Raw genomic sequence first — 19562 nt, 5'->3', positions numbered from 1 at the left:
AGACACAGTACAAAATTAAAACAAAAAGGAATATATCAACTCAATTAGAAAAAAACCCTCGTTAAAAAAATAAAAAAAGAAAAAAACCCTCGCACCTATAAATTGATGAATTTACCCATGTTTTCTTTATGTATTTTGGTATTGTTTGCCATGTATTTTTATTAAATTTGTTGTCACTTAGAATTTGTTATGGAATAAAGTTTGTGTAGTAAAGAATTCACCTCACCCAAATAGAGGGTTGGCATTTGTTCTAGGAATGCCAGGCCCGATATAGAGTGTGTTTGCCTGAGGCCTTTGACCTGTGGACAGTTAACGTGATTTATGCTGGGTATGACCTGGTATTGGTTCAGCTATTGTTCAGCACCTCTTGGACTCTGCCCTATGTGTCTACTCTCTTGGCTGATTCTGAATCGTATTCTTTCCCTGTAATAAACCACAATCACTGAGTCTCACAGCTTTTAGTGACTTGAGTCCTTCCTGTGAACTATTAACCTAAGAGTGGTTTAGGGAATACACTGACCTTGCAATTAGTGTCAGAAGTAAGGACAGCCTTCAGGAGTGTACCCTCTAATTCACAGATGACTAAACTTTTGAAGTTTATGATAGAGGTGAGGATAGTGGTGGCTACTAACTCTAACTCTCGCAAAATTCCTTTTGATTACAAAAATAAAATCACATTATGAAGAATTTGGAATGTTTTCTCCAACTATCCAATTAAAAGAGCCTCTTGAATTTTAACCCCTCCCCCTCCCTTGTCCTCTGCTTTTTCTTCCTAGCAAGAATTGCTCACTGCCTGGCATTCTGTTACATCTGCTTATCATGTCCCCTCTTCTCTTCCCAGCTGAACCTCCAGCACCTTGACCAGAGCCTGGCACATAAGACCACAATTAACCACTCCTCTCTTTTCTTCCTCATTTCCCACCAGAACAAGTACCTTTTTTGCTAATAAAAACAAGACAAGGGCCAGGCCCAGTGGCTCATGCCTATAATCCTAGCACTCTGGGAGGCCAAGGTGGGCGGATCACTTGGGCTCATGAGTTTGAGACCAGCCTGAGCAAAAGTGAGACCTCGTTTCCACTAACAATAGAAAAACTGAGGCAACAGGATCTCTTGAGCCAGAGAGTTGGAGGTTGCTGTGAGCTATGATGCCACAGCACTGTACCCAGAGCAACAGCTTGAGACTGAAAAGCCCAATTCTGTGCTTAAAAAGTCAGTTCAAATGGAGTTTTTTCTAAGAATGAAGAGGCAAGGACACTTAATTTTACCTTCTCAGCTGGGTGTGGTGGCTCATGCCTGTAATCTCAGCACTTTGGGAGGCTGAGGTGAGCTCACCAGTTTGAGACCCCATCTCTAAAATAATAGCTGAGCGTCGGCACTGTGCCAAGGGCGACATAGTAAGACTCTGTCTCTGTCCTGGCGCCTGTAGCTCAAGCGGCTAAGGCGCCAGCCACATACACCAGGGCTGGCAGGTTCGAATCCAGCTTGGGCCCGCCAAACCACAAGGACAACTACAACCAAAAAATAAAGACTGTCTCAAAAAAAAAGAAAAAATATCTGGGCGTTGTGGGGAGCACCTATAGTCCCAACTATTCCAGAGGCTAAGGCAAGAGAATCGCTTGAGTCCAAGATTTAGAGGTTGTTGTGACCTGTGATGCCACACTACCCTACCGAAGACAATAAAGTAAGATTCTGCCTCAAAAAAAAAAAAAAAAAAAAAAATTTACCTTCCTACCCATTCTTAAAATAATTATCTTTGTATAAAATATCCATTTACAATAGCCAGGCGTTGTGGCGGGCGCCTGTAGTCCCAGCTGCTCAGGAGGCTGAGGCAGGAGAATCGCTAAAGCCCAAGAGCTAGAGGTTGCTGTGAGTCCTGTGACATCATGGCACTCTACTGAAGGCGGTAAAGTGAGACTCTGTCTCTACAAAAAAAAAAAAAAAATTAAAAAAAAAAATCCATTTACTGGCTCAGTGCCTGTGGCTCAGCAGCTAAGGCACCAGCCACATACACCTCAGCTGGTGGGTTCGAATCCAGCCCAGGCCCCACCAAACAACAATGACGGTTGCAACCAAAAAAATAGCCAGGCCTTGTGGCGAGCGCCTGTAGTCCCAGCTACTTGGGAGGCTGAGACAGGAGAATAACTTGAGCCCAGGAGTTGGAGGTTGCTGTGAGCTGTGATGCCACAGCACTCTACCGGGGGCGACAGCTTGAGGCTCTATCTCAAAAACAAAAAAAGAATCCATTTACTAGATTTTCTTTTTTTTTGGTAGAGACAGAGTCTCACTTTATGGCCCTCGGTAGAGTGCCGTGGCCTCACACAGCTCACAGCAACCTCCAACTCCTGGGCTTAAGCGATTCTCTTGCCTCAGCCTCCCGAGTAGCTCAGACTACAGGCGCCAGCCACAACGCCCAGCTACACTTACTAGATTTTCAAAGGAATTTTGTTCATTTCGATTGTAATACTTCTCAGTGCTATTACAGTACATGCCAGTAATCTCAGGTTGTACCTCAAGATTGTTTAATTCTTTTGATCGCAAAAGTATCTCAAAGAATAGTTTGTAAGGAATGAAAAAAGGCCTAAAATACAAAGGCTGTATCAGCAAACCAAGTGTAAGCTTCAGCTTTCCCTTTCCCTAGAAAGGAAAAGGAATCTGTAATGTACAGGCTTCCTTCTGAGGGTTTACAGGCTTACTAAAGAAATTTAGGCAGGGCAGGCATGTGTGGCTTAGGCCTGTAATCCTAGCACTCTGAGAGGTCAAGGTGGGTGGGCTGCCTGAGCTTAGTAGTTGGAGAACAGCTTAAGTAGAAGTGAGACCTTGTCTTTATTAAAAACAAAAAAACTAGCATAATGTTGTGGCAGGCACCTGTAGTCCCACTACTTGAGAATCTGAGGATCACTTGAGCCCAAGAGTTTGAGGTTGCTGTGAGCTATAACGCCATGGCCATCTGCCAGGGGCAGGAAAGTGGGACTCTGTCTCAAAAAAAAAAAAAAAAAAGAAAAAAGAAAAGAAATTTAGACTTGAAAGATAACATCTAGTTAATATTAGATAACGTTTGGTCATTAATAATAAAGAGCATAGAGGGAAGAAAAGACATAAAAGACATCTTCATGCACGTTACTTTAAACAACTTAGACTAGGTTTTACATTTCACTATATTTCCTTGAAGATATACTTTTACATTTCACTATATTTACTTTAGAAGAAAATCAATTCAAAACAATTAAAAATTTCTATTTAATTTAATGTAGACTCACATCTCATACATATTAGATTATGTCAGTGATTTTAATACCATTCTTCTTAGAAAAAACTAAACTCATAAAATAGTTAGATTTAGAGAAATTAATCAGGCATTAAGTCTATTGTCAATTTCTGGCATTTTGGTTTCCTTTTATCAAAGGACTTCATTCACCAAGTCCTTCATAGCACTTGTTCTGAAGAAAAGACCGTGAAGGAAAAATTTCTCCCAGATCATTAATACAAGGCATATACCACAAATAAAACTATTCAATGAAATTTCATAATGTAAATATCCTCATTTTATCAACCCACACATACTATTTTACATATCATATATAAAACTGAGAAATGGTGATTTAACACAGTCTGCTTTGTAGTCAATGGCAATAGTTTGTGCCAGTCTATAGTTTGGTTTAGTTCTTTTACCTGTCTTTTAAAAGAAGCTGGCTTGGATAGCATGGAAAACAACTGCAGTATTTGTTCAGTCAGTAGAATTGGGTCTTAACCTCATATTCCACTGTAATCATGTCATTCTTTGTTATAGTAAGAAAGAAAAGAGCTGTTTTCCACATCACTGAATTTCAGATGTTATCAACGGACCACCAAGGCTGGCCACCAATGGTAACCTCATATTCCACTGTAATCTCGTCATTCTTTGTTATAGTAAGAAAGAAAAGAGCTGTTTTTCACATCACTGAATTTCGATGTTATCAACGGACCACCAAGGCTGGCCAAAAATCCTTGCTCAAGGGAAACTGAAAGCACCAGTTAGGCTTTTGGGCTGTTAAAACCACTTTTTTTTTTTTTAAGCTGCAATCTATCACAGAGAGTAATCTAAAAGATTTTTCTCAGCTCACAAAAATCACTCATTTTTACCCTGATCTAATCTTCATTAAGATGGTTTTGGGCATTCAGGAATTTACCATCAAGAATGAGTAAAGCAAAAAAAAAAAAAAGAACGAGTAAAGCAATATCCTAGAGACGTTTCTGCTTCTTTCAAGGCTGACATGGGGAGCCAGAAACATTGCCATCAGTTTCATATAAAATGTAAATATCTGTATTCCTACACAAGCCTCAAAAATTTTCACTTTATAATCATCATAATAAAGATCTGCCAGCGTACCACCTGCCTAAATTTCTTTCCCTACCTAAAGTATCATCAACAAGGTTCTTCAGTTATAAAACAAAATTAGGTCAAAAAGCTTAAAATTTTTACTGAGACAGTTAAATTTAATTCTAGTCACACAGGGTCCTGAGCAGCAGCACCAGACTAGCTCTCTAGGCACGTTACCTTTTTTTTTTCCATTAAGCCCCTTCCATTCTAGGATAGGCACACTAATCTTAAAATAACTGTGCACACTGCTGATGCAGGAACGAATCACAGAAGTAATTTCTCAACACACAGAGTCAAATTTACAATTAGCTTCAAAAAGTAGATCGCTAATTTATTGTTAAAAGCTAATCTTCTCAGAATACATGCCTTACAATTTTATTCAAACAACTTTTCTCTAGGCAGAAATTAACCTCAAAAGCCATACATTACCATATCATTTATACTTTTAATTTTTGTAGTCATTCACCCATTGGCACTAGGATGGATTTTATTTTTGCCAATACCTCAAAATAGGCCTTTACTATTACTACTGTGTTCTTGATTTCAGCTGACTCCTTCAGTTTTCAGGCAATCCGAATTAAAATAGGAATATAATTTTAAGGGGAAAACTACCTCTATATAATGTAACTTTCTATAGAGTGGTATTTCCACTAGAATCCCCAAAATCATGTTATTTATTTATTTTTTTGAGACAGAGTCTCATTATGTCACCCTCAGTAGAGTGCCATGGTGTCACAGCTCACAGCAACCTCAAACTCTTGGGCTCAAGTGATTCTTTTGCCTCAGCCTCCCAAGTAGCTGGGACTACAGGTACCTGCCACAACAACTGGCTTTTTTTTTTTTTTAAATTGTAGTTGTCATTATTGTTTAGCAGGCCCATGCCGGGCTTGAACCTATCAGCCCGGGTATATATGGCTGGCATCGTAACCACTGAGCTACAAGCACCGAGCCAGAATTCAAAAAAGTCATGTTATTACAAAAATTAAACAAGGCCAGCCTGATGTGGTGGCTCATGCCTATAATGCCAGTCCTCTGGGAGGCTGAAGCAGGGGGATCGCTTGAATCCAGGAGTTAGAAGTTGCTGGGAACTAGGATGATGTTACAGCACTCGCGCAACACAGTGAGACTCTGTCTTAAAAAACAAACAAAAAACCCCAAAAATCTAGTCATGAGAAGTTTTTTAAAAAGATGATTTATTTAGTTAGGTTTGGCTTTGTGCTTCAGGGTTCTATAGCCACTATACATAAAAGTTATGTAAACACATGTATTTATTTTGCATTTCTTTCCCAAAGAGAAGAGAATGGATAACATTTAAAACCAGATAAAAATTTTAGCCTTTTTTGGCTCGGTGCCCGTAGCATAGTGGTTATGGCGCCAGGCACACACCCCAAGCCTGGTGGGTTCAAACTGGTCCCGCCAGCTAACAACAATGACAACTGCAACCAAAAATAGCCAGGCGTTGTGGGAGGCACCTGTTGCCCCAGCGGTTTGGGAGGCTGAGGCAAGAGAATCACTTAACCCAGGAGTTTGAGGTTGCTGTGAGCTGTGACACCATAGTGCTCTACCCAGAGCGACAGTTTAAGACTCTGTCTCAAAAAAAAAAAAACAAACAAAAAATTTTATTTTGCCTTTTTTTTTTTTTTTAAATAGGATCTTGCTCTGTCTCCCAGACTAGAGTACAACTCATTCCAATCTCAAACTCCTGGGCTCTTTAATTAAGATCCTCCTGCCTCATCCTCCGGAGTAGCTGGGACTATACAGGCGCCTGCTAATTTTCGATTTCTGGTAGAGATGGGATCTCTCTCTTGCTCAGGCTGGTCTCAAACTCCTGAGCTCAAACGATTCCCCTACCTTGGCTGCCTCGGTGTCCCAGAGTGCTAGGATTACAGGTGTGAGACACCGCACCCACCTAGCCTTTCTTCATTTAATATTCACTAAGTGCTTATTTCCTGTCAAAAGTTTGCATAGGTAGTAAATTTAATACTCATAATCAACCAAGATGGATAAGTATTATCCTTTTCTCACAGATAAAGAGTCAGAGGTGGTAGCAAGCTGTAGAGCAAGATTTTCATTCAGACAGGCTGAACCCTACACTTGTTACCAAGGAGGAGGGTAGGGATGTAAAATGCAACTAAGGACTAAGGTTAGAATGTACAATGAAAATATACAGTACACACATACTCATGTGGGTATCACTAAGGTATGCCAAATTGAGAGAAGAGGGCTGCAAAACTAAGCATGGCCCTAAAGAATAGAAAGGAATACTATGGCACTTCTCCATCCCTCTGGTAATTCCATCAAAGGGGGTAGTGGACAAAGATAAACGAATTTCACTTCCAAATCCATGTTTTGTAGATATAAAGAAAACATGGGTAAGAAATAAGTGCAAAATATAAACTTAAACATACCTATAAAGGCCTAGGAATTGTTAGTCCAATTGATTTAGGAGCTGAAGTAAAAATACTCTCTTGATGAATACAGAAAGCTTCCCCCAGTGATTGATAAGGCTAAAATGTAATTATTTCAAAGGACAGTAGTGATACAAAAAGAATGAACACTGTTATTCTTCTCCAGGAATGCATATTAAATCAGTAGAAAGTCAGAAGAAAAAACTAATTCAACTACCACTTTTTCTGTCACTTCATGTCTAATGCTCATGATAAGGTTAACTGACTCAGCTAATTTCAAAATTGCACATTTCACTTGAAGCTAGAGCTGGAGAGATTTTTACGGTGTTAAGACTCATGAAATTATAAGTTATCCCAAGAAAAGTGGATGCCCATTGAAGATACATGTAAAGAGTTTCTGAAAGAGAAAAATGCCACTTGTTTGGCAGTTCTATTTACAGAAATCCTCCTGCGTTAACAAACAGATATGTGTATTTAACATATAAAGGCCTTGGAAAACATTACACTTGTTAAAAATACTATTTTAACTAAGTTCCACATTTTAAGAGTGCCCTAGTAGTAAGACCAATAAGACCTTTCCTTCTCTAGGGTACATCCGGGATACTGTAAAACATTCTGACAAAAGTTTATAGATTATGGCTTAAAATCACCTCGGTCCTCTTTCATGGACTTCAAATGGACTTTCCAACATAAAAATACATAGAAATTATTTAACTACATTATAAAAGATGAATGAAGACTCTAATTAAGATAGAGAGGTTGAAATAATTACAGTGGTTAAGAAAACAAACGGCTACAGAATTCAGAAAGCTCCGACCACACAGTCAAAAATGACTCATACAATTAGTCACCTGCACGTTTTACTACTCTTTGGAAGATAACTTTCTGAAAAGTGCTATCCTGCACGAGAACACATACCCCATTTATTATTTCAAGCAGGCAGTGTTCCCAAACTTCGGACTTGCTTTCTTGTTTCTCAAAATCAACACCTTACTTCCAAGACCCACTCAGACTGGTCACCATCTGTTTCCACCAAAGTCAACCTCTATTTTAAAAATCACAGTCTGCCATTACGCCCACCTCAGTACAAACAAATGCTGATGCGCCCTGAGCCAGTGCTTTTTGAAGGGCCCCATTCACCTGAGAAAAATTCTATGTTTATTAACAAATTAATATTTACGTCATCCGCGTTAATTTTCGGTGCACTAGAGTCTGCGTTGCACTAATTTTCATGCATTCTAAAGCGCAACTGTGGCCAGTCCACACATGCAAAGCTGGAGTGACCTAGCCCCCTCGGAGAGCCTAGGCGACCCCGACCAAACTTCGGGCGCGGGTTTCGGGGCCACGTTACTCCGCCCAGCTACCGCGGACCCTTTAAGCCAGACCTCGGAGCGTCCGGCCGTGGGCATGCGGTGGGTCTGGGGCGAAGGCCCCGGGGCAGCTCAAAGCCCTGGGCCCCTGGAATGAGCCGCTCGGCCCCGGCCCTAGCCCCGTAGGCCCCCGAAGGGCTGCGCCGGGCACCGGGCGGAGCGGATCCGGGAGCGGAGGGGAAGCCGCGGCCCGCCCCCACCCTCCCAACGCTCCGCGTGTGTCCTCTCTTCGGTCTTACCTTTTCGCACAGCGTCCGCACTTGGTTTTCGTTAAGCTGTTTACACTCGTTCAGCTGCTCGACCCACTGGTCCAGCTCCTTGGTGAACGCCTTATCGTCCATGGCGGCCCGATCCCTTCCCGCCGCCTCCCGCCCCCCTCCCCGCCCCCACCCGCCCCGGCCCCGGACGCTGCTCCCCTCTCCCGCCGCCGCCCGCTCCCAAGGGAGGGGAGGGAGCCGGGGAACGCGGTCGCTAGTCCCGCGCCCCGCCCAAGCCCAGCGGGCGGCTCCGAGCGCGCGGCCTTGAGGAGACCCCCGCCCAGCCGCGCGTCCCGCGAGCCGGTGAAGGGCGCGGGGAGGAGGGAGCGAGCGAGGCGCCGGCTCTCAGCGCAGCTCCCACCAGACGCCCACTACCCGCCGCCTCCCGCCGCCGGCCTCTGTCGGCTCTCGCTCTCCTTCTCTCTGGTTCTTTCTCTCCCCTCTCTCCGGGCTTCCGTCATCGGCCGGGCATTTCCGCCGGGAGGAGGTGAGCTGGCGGCGCCGTGACGACGCTCACGCGAGAAGCCAAACAGCACCCCCGCGTGGCTCGGCGGAAAAACGGCCCGAGGGCAAGGATCGTTCCTCCCTCTTCCCTTGTCTCCTCCTATCCCACCCAAGGCCCCCAGACCAAGCTTTCCTGGCTATCCTTTTATGTTCTGGCCTCCGGGGGAACTTTGTCTTCACTTGAGCCTCCTGCAGTGCCTTTCAGCACTCTGGACAGGGAATTGGGACCGCTCGGGCTTTCCCAGGACATTGTCTTCCCAGAGTTCTAGCACTCTCCCAGAGCAAGCATTCAGTAATTGAAGAAATTATTTCTAGCCTTGTCTCTAGCTGTGGGGCCCTAACACGTTGAATCCTCCCTTTCAGCATTAGAAAGATGAAATGATTGCGCGGCGAATGAAAATCGGTGTTTTCTGCAATGTTTAGTTATGATTCGTTTATTCCACAGATACTTACCGAGCAGCTGCTAGCTGCCAGATACCTCGTAGAGCAAATGCTACAGGACCGTCCTGCCTCTATTTGCGGTACCCACTACTGCAGCTGAACCCAAGTGGGAGGCGATGTCCTGCTCCGGAGCGCAGGCTTTGCCAACTTCCTGTGTCCCTGCTTGGGTGATCACCAAACCTCCTGAAACCTCAGATTCTTCATCTGTCAAAAGCAATAAGGCCGGGCGGTGCCTGTGGCTCAAGGAGTAGGGCACCAGCCCCATATGCCAAGGGTGGCGGGTTCAAACCCAGCCCTGGCCAAAAAAAAAAAAAAAAAAAAGCAGTAAGGCCTACGTCTTCGGGTTGTGAGGATTACATTTGAAAAATGCCTGTTCATTGGTTCTCACATAGGTTCTTAGAAGGAAAAAAAATAAATAAAAGTGCCTGTTTTATGGGAGCAACCTGTTAATTGCCTCATCCCTCCCACGGAACAATTTTAAAACGTTTCGGTAGGTGGCATTTGGACTGCATTCTAAACCATCTTCCCAGGCAAAACCTGAAGTTCCCTGGAGAAGAGGAAAAGAGTTCTAAGAAATTGTGTATGTCTGTGTCTGTTTTCTCCTGCAGAACATAATCAATCTGAAATCCTTGCTAATTACATATCATGCCAAACTGCATTTAATCATTAGGTTTGTAGGCCAATTCTAAATTTCGTTTCCCAGAAGTGTTCTTACTTTTATTCTGCTTAACTCTCTCCTTTTGGTCAAAGAATTTTAAAATTGTTAACTTTAGCAGATCCCATGTTAGATCTTGTTTCTACACAACTGACTAGCCTTTTTAAATATATATTGTCTTTTTAAAATTTTTAATGTTTTTAGAGACAGGGTCTCACTCTTGCTCAGGCTGATCTCAGACTCCTGAGCTCAAATGATCCACCCGTCTCGGCCTCCCAGAGTGCTAGGATTACAGGTGTGAGCCACTGCACCCAGCCATTTAAAAATATTAAACTCAGGAGGCTGAGACGCGAAAATCACTTGAGGCAGGAATTCCTGATCAGCTTCGGTGATAAAATGAAACCCTCATCTCTAAAAAAAAAATTATATTTTATATTAATCTACAAAAGATTCTTCTATACCATCATAGTCCTCAAAAGATTAAAAAAAATTTGATTTCTGGTTCAAATACCTTCTAATATGTGGAATGTGAAAACAGTATTATTGAAATTGCCACAGGAAATTCTACATAAGAATCTTTTCTGATAATGAATAAAGAATTAAAATTATGCTGGCATGGATGTGGAGAGAAGGGAACACTTTTACACTGCTGATGGGACTGCAAACTAATACAACCCTTTTGGAAGTAAGTACGGAGAATCCTCAACTCAAAATAGACCTCCCATTTGATCCTGCAATCCCATTAAAAGTCCTTTTACCGGCGGCGCCTGTGGCTCAGTCAGTGGGGTCCCGACCCCATATACCAAGGGTGGCGGTTCAAACCCGGCCCCGGCTGAACTGCAAACCAAAAAATAGCTGGGCATTGTGGCGGGCGCCTGTAGTCCCAGCTACTCGGGAGGCTGAGGCAGGAGAATCGCTTAAGCCCAGGAGTTGGAGGTTGCTGTGAGCTGTGTGATGCCACGGCACTCTACCAAGGGCCATAAAGTGAGACTCTGTCTCTACAAAAAAAAAAAAAAGTCCTTTTACCATAAGGGCACTTGCAGTAGACTGTTTTATCACAGCTCAGTTTACAATGGCCAAAATGTGGAAACAGCCTAAATGCCCACCAACCCAAGAATGGATTGACAAGCTGTGGTATATGTATACCATGGAATACTACTCAGCCATTAAAAAGATGAGACTTTACATTGTTTGTATTAACCTGGATGGAAGTGGAAGACATTATTCTTAGTAAAGCATCACAAGAATGGAGAAGCATGAATCTTATGTACTCAATTCTTATAAGTTAATGACCTAGTACATGGTGGGTGAGAGTACAGAGGGAAAGGGGGTGTTACAGTGTGTGATGCAACTTTTGGGTGAGGGACACAATTATAAGAGGGACTTTACGTAACAAATGCAATCAACGTAACCTGGCTCTTTGTACCCTCAATGAATCCCCAGCAATTAAAAAAAAATTAAGGCCCGGCATGGTGGCTTACGCTATAATTCTCGCACTCTGGGATGCCAAGGCAGGTGGACTGCCTGAGCTCACCAGTTTGAGACCAGCGTGAGTAAGAGTGAGACCCCATATCTAAAAATAGCTGGGTGATGTGGCATGCTCCTGTAGTCCCAGCTATTCAGGAGGCTGAGGCAACAGAATCGCTTGAGCCTAAGAGTTGCTGAGAGCTATGATGCCACGGCACTCTACCAGGGGAAACAAAGTGAGACTGTGCCTTAAAAGAAAAAAAGGAATTAAAATAAAGTCAAATTGGAAAAGTTTTCTTTCAATTTCAAAACAAGCCACAACTATTAAAAGATAGTTCTGGCCAGGCGCGTTCACTTATGCCTGTACTCCTAGCACTCTGTCAAGCTGAGGTGGGTAGATCGCTTGAGCTCAGGAGTTGGAAAACAGCCTGAGCAAGAGCAAGATGCGCCTCTACTAAAAATAGAAAAAATAGCTGGGTATAGCAGCAAGGAGCCTATAGTCTCAGCTTCTCAGGAGGCTGAGGCAAGAAAATCAATTGAGCCCAGAAGTTTTGAGTTTGCTGTGAGCTATGACTCCAGTGCTCTACCCAGGGTGACAGAGGGAGACTCTTGTCTCAGAAACAAAACAAAACATAGTTCTTGCTCTCTCGGCCCAAAAATGTGGTTCTAACGGCCCAAAAATGTGGTTCTAAAAAACCTTTGCAAATGTATCAAAAAAGAGATGAAATTACCTAAAGAAATGAGAGAAGATGCTACGTATAATGTTTTATCCTTGTTTATTGACTTCAGAAGGAAGATTTGTTCCAATTCCTCAGTACAACACTATGATAGTAGAGTCCTTTATATCTTTAAAAACATTTTTATACCTAGGTTTTTTTTTTTTTTTTTTTGAGACAGTGCCTCAGGCTCTCACCCTGGGTAGAGTGTCATGGCATCACAGCTCACAGCAAACTCCAACTCCTGGGCTCAAGTGATTCTCCTGCCTTCACCTCCCAAGTAGCTGGGACTACAGGCGCCCACCACAACGCCCGGCTATTTTTTGTTACAGCCGTCATTGTTGTTTGGCGGGTCCAGGCTGGATTCAAACCCGCCAGCTCAGGTGTATGTGGCTGGCGCCTTAGCTGCTTGAGCCACTGGCGCTGAGCCCTAGCTTTTTTTTTTTTTTTTTAAGACAGAGTCTCACTCTGGCACCCTGCAGAGAGTGCTGTGGGAGTCATAGCTCACAGCAACCTCAAACTCCTGTGCTCAAGCAATCCTATTGCCTTGGCCTCCAGAGTAGCTAGGACTCAGCTGCCTGCCACAAAGCCTATTTTTTTTTTTTTTTATTGTTTTTGTCATTGTTGATTAGCAGGCCAAGCCAGGTTTGAACCCACCAGCCCCAGGGTATGTGGCCAGCACCCTAACCACTGAGCTATGGGCGCCGAGTCATATATTCTTTTTTAAAACTCCTTTTTCTATCCATGTAATTTCAATATGCTGTGGAAGTTTTAATTATAGGTGCGAGTGTGCCAGGAGATAAAAAAAGATTGAAACACACTGCACTATAGCCTTAAACCTGTGAGTTCAAGCCATCCTCTCACCTCAGCCCCTTGAGTAGTTGGAACTACAAGTGGTCACCACCAAGCCCAGATTACTGTTTTTAGATTTTTTGTAGAGTGGGGAGGGTCCTGCTATGTCGCTCAGCCTCATCTTGAGAACTCCTGGCCTCAAGTGATCCTCCTGCCTTTTGCCTCCCAAAGTGGTGACATCACAGGCAGGACGCTGGCTATGGAGAGAGATTTAAATCTGATCTTGTGTTTTTTTCTTTTTTGAGACAGAGATTCACTATGTTGGCCCTCTGTAGAGTACTATGGCATCACAGCTCACAGCAACCTCAAACTCTTGGGCTTAAGTAATTCTCTTGCTTCAGCCTCCCAAGTAGCTGGGACTACAGGTGCCCATCGCAACGCCCAGCTATTTTTTTTTGCTGCAGTTGTCATTGTTGCTTAGCTGGCCCAGGCCGGGCTTGAACCCCCTAGCCTGGGTGTATGTGGTTGGCACCCTACCCTCTGAGCTATGGGCACTGCCAGGATCTTGTATTTTTTTCAAACCAATGATACTAAAAATTAAAGGATGGCTTGAGGTGCAGAAATATATCAAAAGGCCTTCTGAATAAATGAATTTACTGAATAAATGATATTTATTAATTTATTATTTTATTTATAAAATTAGTAAAATACTTTCATAACATTGACATAAAGATTGAAAAACAGCCTACTAGAAGCGCATACTTCTAGCACAAGTCAGATGTTCACTGCTGACCAAATGTAGATAATCTTCAGCCAAACATGCTCAATTGACAGACCATCTTCTCTACACTGACTCTCATTCACATTAAAAAGGAATGTCATGGGCGGCGCCTGTGGCTCAGTCGGTAAGGCGCCGGCCCCATATACAGAGGGTGGTGGGTTCAAACCCGGCCCGCCAAACTGCAACCAAAAAATAGCTGGGCGTTGTGGTGGGCGCCTGTAGTCCCAGCTGCTCGGGAGGCTGAGGCAAGAGAATCGCTTGGGCCCAGGAGTTGGAGGTTGCTGTGAACTGTGTGAGGCCGTGGCACTCTACCGAGGGCCATAAAGTGAGACTCTGTCTCTACAAAAAAAAAAAAAAAAAAAAAAAAAAAGGAATGTCATAGCCTAAATTTTTTTTTCTTTTTTTGAAACAGAGCCTCAAGCTGTTGCCCTGAGTAGAGTGCTATGGCATTACAGCTCACAGCAACCTCCAACTCCTGGGCTCAAGCGATTCTCCTGTCTCCGCCTCCCAAGTAGCTGGGACTACAGGCACTCGCTACAACAACTGGCTATTTTTTGGTTGCAGCTATCATTGTTGTTTGGTGGCCCGGGCTGGATTCGAATCCCCCAGCTCAAGTGTATGTGGTTGGCACCCTAGTCGCTTGAGCCAGCCTAAATTATTATTTAATGAAAGAATATAGTCTTTAAAAGGAGTTACAAATCTGAAGATAAATGCTGTTGCCGTTTCTCATGACAACAAATTAGAACAGTTTTTTGAGATGAATGGTTACACAGGATATTTCAAAGGAGACTTCTTATAAATAAAACTGGAATTCTAGACAGTAATAAAGCAGAGACCAGAGCTTACACAACGAGAAATGAGTATATATACCCTTATACAATTCTCCTGTCTACATTACATTAGTAATCAATCCCTTAATTTCCCAGTTTCTTTTCATTAGCTAGCAATTGCTAAGCAGGAGTCTTCAGTTACTACTCTTAGAATTAACTAATTTTAAAATATGTGGGTCTACCCAGAGACTCAGAAGGCTTAGGTAAGAGGACTTATTAAGGCCAGGAGTTCAAGACCAGCCTGGGCAACATGGTAACACAGGATCATTTCAAAAAATAACTGGGCATGGTGGCATGAACTTATAGTCCCAGCAACTTGGGTGGCTGAGGCAGAGATTATGTGAGCCCAGGAGTCTGAGGTTGCTGTGAGCTGTGACGCCTAAAGTGATAAAAGGAGAGGAGGCTGTATCTTGATTAAAAAAAAAAAAAAAAAAAAAGAGGGGAAAGGTAAAGCCTTATGTCATTATTCTAAGTAATGTCTTTGAGGAAGACATTAGCTTGAAATTACCTCAATAGTAGGTTTGGATATGCACAGATTTAGAAAGCATGTATCGCAAACTTAGAACTAAGGATGACAACCTTGGGAAAACAGCAGCTCTCCCACATGGTCCTCTTACCATGTGACGCCTCCCGTCATGTTACGCCCTCTTGATCTTGGACTTTCCAGCCTCCCAAATTGTAAGCCAAATATGTTTTCTTTATAAGTTATCCAGCCTGTGGTATTCTCTTATAGAAACGCAAAACGAACTAAGACACTAATGAAGTTAGTTCTTCGTGGATTATTTTTCATGTAATGAATATGTGTAAACCTTGGAACATTCACATGAGTATTACTCAGGAACACAAAAAAAGCTCTGAAACTAGAAGGAATGCCGTTTATTCAGATAATTTTTTAATTCCAAAACAACATTTACAAACAGGATTTTTTGCTTATAATGTCTGCTCAGTTTCCATTTTTTTCTATTTTCACAATCAGTACAAAGACTTGAGGCGGAAAATATTCTATTTTTCATATTTTTAAATGTAACTGACTATTATAAGGTTTTTTCTTTGAAGATATTAAAACCCATGAAATAAAAATGTCACAAATACATCAACAGAAACTGAAAGTTGTTTAAAAGTCATTAATAGACCGCATATTTGCTTCTTAACTAAGGTGTTTTGAAACCAAGTTTGAATATTGATGGAGTATGTTTAGACAAAACCCTGAAGCTGAATCTGCCCCCAGATCCCTCAGCAGCTCTTTCTACCTTCCTTCCCTGCTCCCTCTTATTTTCAAAACTATCCCATGACCACTCACTCCTGTGATAGTTTCTCAGAACTCCTATCTACCCTCTTAACCTTCTTATAAAACTACAAAGAATAAAAACAATGCTTCAAATATGCCATCTATTTAACTTTTGATTTACTAATATTTTTAATAAGCCTTGTAACATCTTTTTATAATCAAAGATAAATCAAATGGCTGAGGCAAACATAAATCAAATAGCTGCTATTCCTTTTTTGAATACCGTTAAAATTAAAATTAAAATTACCGTTTCATATCTGTTCAGGAGTTCTGATTTAACAGAGTCTTTTCAAATAAAACAAGTACATGGATAAAATGTAAATGTTATTTTAGTATTACTTTAATTCTATCATCTTTTCAAATGCCTTACTTTATTTCTTTAGTTATAGTTGTTTGCTTGTCTTTCCCTCTGTAAAGATCTGTATGTTAAAAAAGAAGCCTAAGTGTTCTGAATTCCACCCTGTTTGGTGAATGTGACAAAAGCAGCTTGTATCCTGGGGTTTCTCAATTTCTTTCTGAATTGAAAAATTGACAAATTTTAATTTGTCATAAATAAAGCAGAATTACATTCTCCTCAGAGGCCTGTGCCAGATAACATAAAAAGTTTGCCAGCACAAAAAGTCTGCAAGAACACTGAAGTTTTGCTAGCTATTTAGAATCAGCCAAACCAAATCTCTTGTCAAATTTAGGACTGACTAGCACGTGGGAACGGTCTATCCATCTGTGAGGGCTTTTTCTGACTAGGGTCTTATTGAAAACAGTAATAGCTGAGTAAGAAAGGTAATGTATGAACTGTGACAAAGCTCGAGACCACAGTTACGTACTGCAGCCTGTTGTCTTACAGATGCTTATTACTAAAAAAGAGATTGGTTTTTTTTTAAATCAGGCCCAGGCAAGGCTCGAACCTGTCGCCCTTGGTATGCAGGACCAGCATGCTAACCACTAGGCAACGGCAGCCAGCTTAAGAGACTTTTTACTTTTGCAGAATGTTGAAAAAAAAAAAAAAATCTATACCCAGAACATCAAAACAAATGTATTTGTGCCTCATTATTTAAATTACTGTAATAAGACAATAAACATTCTTCTATTTGCTACAAAATCATTAAAAGAATCATGAAAATTGTGAATACAGATATGAAAGAAGTAAACTTACAGAAATAGCTCTTGTTGAAAAAGGCATAGAAAGGCTTCAGTTCCAATATAATGAACTGCAACCATTTAAACATAAAACTTAAAAAAAATCTCTACTTCAGGAAACAAGGTATGTAAACCAATTTTTCTAAGAAGTATTTTACAAGTAAAAATTATGAAATATGGAAAATAAAGAAATTCAACATCAGACACAGAATTAAAAATTATAATAAAATGTTAAGATATTCCAACTCAAATGGCATAATAACCATAAACATTATATTGAAAAATTTAAAAAATATCTAGTTTTAAAGATTTTACCACTAGTGCTTAACCTTAATCATATGAGTTGTATTAACTCCCTTTATAATTGCATGGAAATAACTTTAGTATTTAAGATGTTAGAAATTGATTTCCTATTACCTTATTACACTTGGATTTACACATTTTATACAAGGACTGTATGATTTATGTTTTCTACCATATTTATGCATATTTAAAACTTGTCAAATGTTAAAATTAAAAAAAACTTAAAAAATACTTCAAAAAACTTGCTATATCTCCTTTATTTCAGTAGACAGAAGACTACTTTCAACGTCCTGGCTGAAAGGATCCGTGTTGCCATGGAGCTGGAAGAAAAAAATCGACAAAGATTTGGATGAATTAATGATAGCGACTAATGGTACATAATAATATAGTGGAAAGAACCACAAGTTAGAGCCAAGGAGATCAGAATTCAAAGTGCACATCTGCCCCTTAGTAGCCACAGGAGCCTGAGAAAGTTATTTAAGTTTCTCTGAGGAGCAGTTTATCTGTAAAGTAATGATATTCCTACATCTCTCTCAGATATCCTCTGAAAATCAAATGTAATAAAGAACGTGTGCCTGGAATGGGCTCACGTAAGCACTTTTCTTTAGTTCCATTTACTACTGATGAATACAAGCATCATGAGCAAAACCGTGATGAATGTATCGAAGGGATTTTCACACCTCTTTAAGGTACAGTTCCTGTAAGTGTGAGAGGTTATTTTATGGATTATTTGCACTCATGAAAACTCAAGAGATATGCAGGCTGGGTGTGTTGGTTCATGCCTATAATCCTAGCACTATCAGAGGCGGGGGCAGGGGAATTGATTGATGCTGGGAGTTTTTGACATCAGCTTGAGTGAGACTCTGTCTCTACAAAAAAAATTAAAAAATTAGCCGGGCGTGGTGGTTCAGGCCTGCAGTCCTGGCTACTCAGAAGGCTGAGGCAGGAGAATTGCTGGAGTCCATGAGTTTGAGGCTGCAGCGAATTATAATGATGAACCCTGCCTGGGCAATGGAGCAAGGTACTGTTTTTAAAAAACAAAACAAAAAGATGTGCTTATAACATTGTAACTATCTCCAATTTTTTTTTTTTGAGACAGAGTCTCAAGCTGTCGCCCTGGGTAGAGTGCTGTGGCGTCACAGCTCACAGCAACCTCAAACTCTTGGCTTAAGCGATTCTCTTGGGACATAGGCGTCCGCCACAATGCCCGGCTATTTTTTGGTCGTAACTGTCATTGTTGTTTGGTAGGTCCAGGCTGGATTCGGACCTGCCAGCTCCGGAGTCACTTTTGGGTATGATAATAAATGTTTCTTTTTATTTTCATTGGACTAATGTAATTAAGGTGGTAATAACAATTAAGATTTGAGAGTCAAAAATAAAAACAAAAAAGAAAAAGATTTGAGAGTCATAGCTGGATTTGATTCTGGAACTACTATTTTTTTATTTTTTCTGGAGACAGAGTCTCACTCTGTTGCCCAAGGTAGAGTGCCATGGTGTCAGCCTAGCTCACAGCAAACTCAAACTCCTGCGTTCAAGCAATCCTCCTGTCTGTCTCCCAAGTAGCTGCAACTATAGGCACCTGGCTCTTGCTCAGGCTGGTCTCAAACTCCTAACTCAAGCAATCCTCCTGCCTTGGCTTCCCTAGAGTGCTAGGACTACAGGCGTGAGCACAGGTGTGAGCCACTGAGCCCAGCCTTTTTTATTTTATTTTATTTTCTTGGCCAGGTCTGGGTTTGAACCCGCCACTTCCAGCATATGGGGCTGGCGCCCTACCCCTTTGAGCCACAGGTGCTGCCCTCCTTTTTTTATTGTTTTAAGTGATAGAGTTTTGCTTTATACCCCAGGCTGGAGTTGCAGTGGCGTGATCATAGCTCACTCCAGCCTAAACGAGAAAAATTTTCAAGTTCCACAGCAAACTATACAGTAGTTTTACTAGTACATTTCAATTACCTCCATTTACTTATACCAAGATACTGCACTGAAAACTGAGAAAAAGAGAAAGGCTGTTTTATGCAACTGAAGTTTTTCTACTTTGGTCTTTTACTCTATTTTTTCCTCCAATTATCAAAGTAACCTATGCTTCACAGAGAAAAGCTAAAAACACAGGACAATGTTCTCTATACACTCTAAACGTTGTTACCTGCATAAACCAGTTAAAACACGGGTGTGTTTCATTTCAATATGTCTGTGCACTTTCTTCCTCACACACAAGTTTATAGACATAGTTTCAAAAACTGTCAAACTTCTGTAAACTTT

The 19562-nt window shown here is 41.5% G+C and overlaps 1 protein-coding gene across 2 annotated transcripts in view; it reads right to left on the bottom strand.

Moving 5' to 3' along the window:
- The window catches only part of PPP2CB (protein phosphatase 2 catalytic subunit beta), a 30471-nt gene extending 21607 nt beyond the window's left edge, over positions 1–8864 (bottom strand). For both annotated transcript variants that reach the window (XM_053578204.1, XM_053578205.1), the window contains exon 1: positions 8375–8864. In XM_053578204.1, the coding sequence (XP_053434179.1) occupies positions 8375–8476 (102 nt within the window). In that variant the 5' untranslated portion in view covers positions 8477–8864. The remainder of the gene's footprint in view (positions 1–8374) is intronic.
- Positions 8865–19562: the final 10698 nt, after the last annotated feature.

Source organism: Nycticebus coucang, chromosome 24 (assembly GCF_027406575.1).
Source record: "Nycticebus coucang isolate mNycCou1 chromosome 24, mNycCou1.pri, whole genome shotgun sequence".
Classification (NCBI taxonomy): Eukaryota; Metazoa; Chordata; class Mammalia; order Primates; family Lorisidae; genus Nycticebus; species Nycticebus coucang.
The sequence above is the reverse complement of the archived record's forward strand: the minus strand, read 5'-3'. Positions and strand labels throughout refer to the sequence as shown.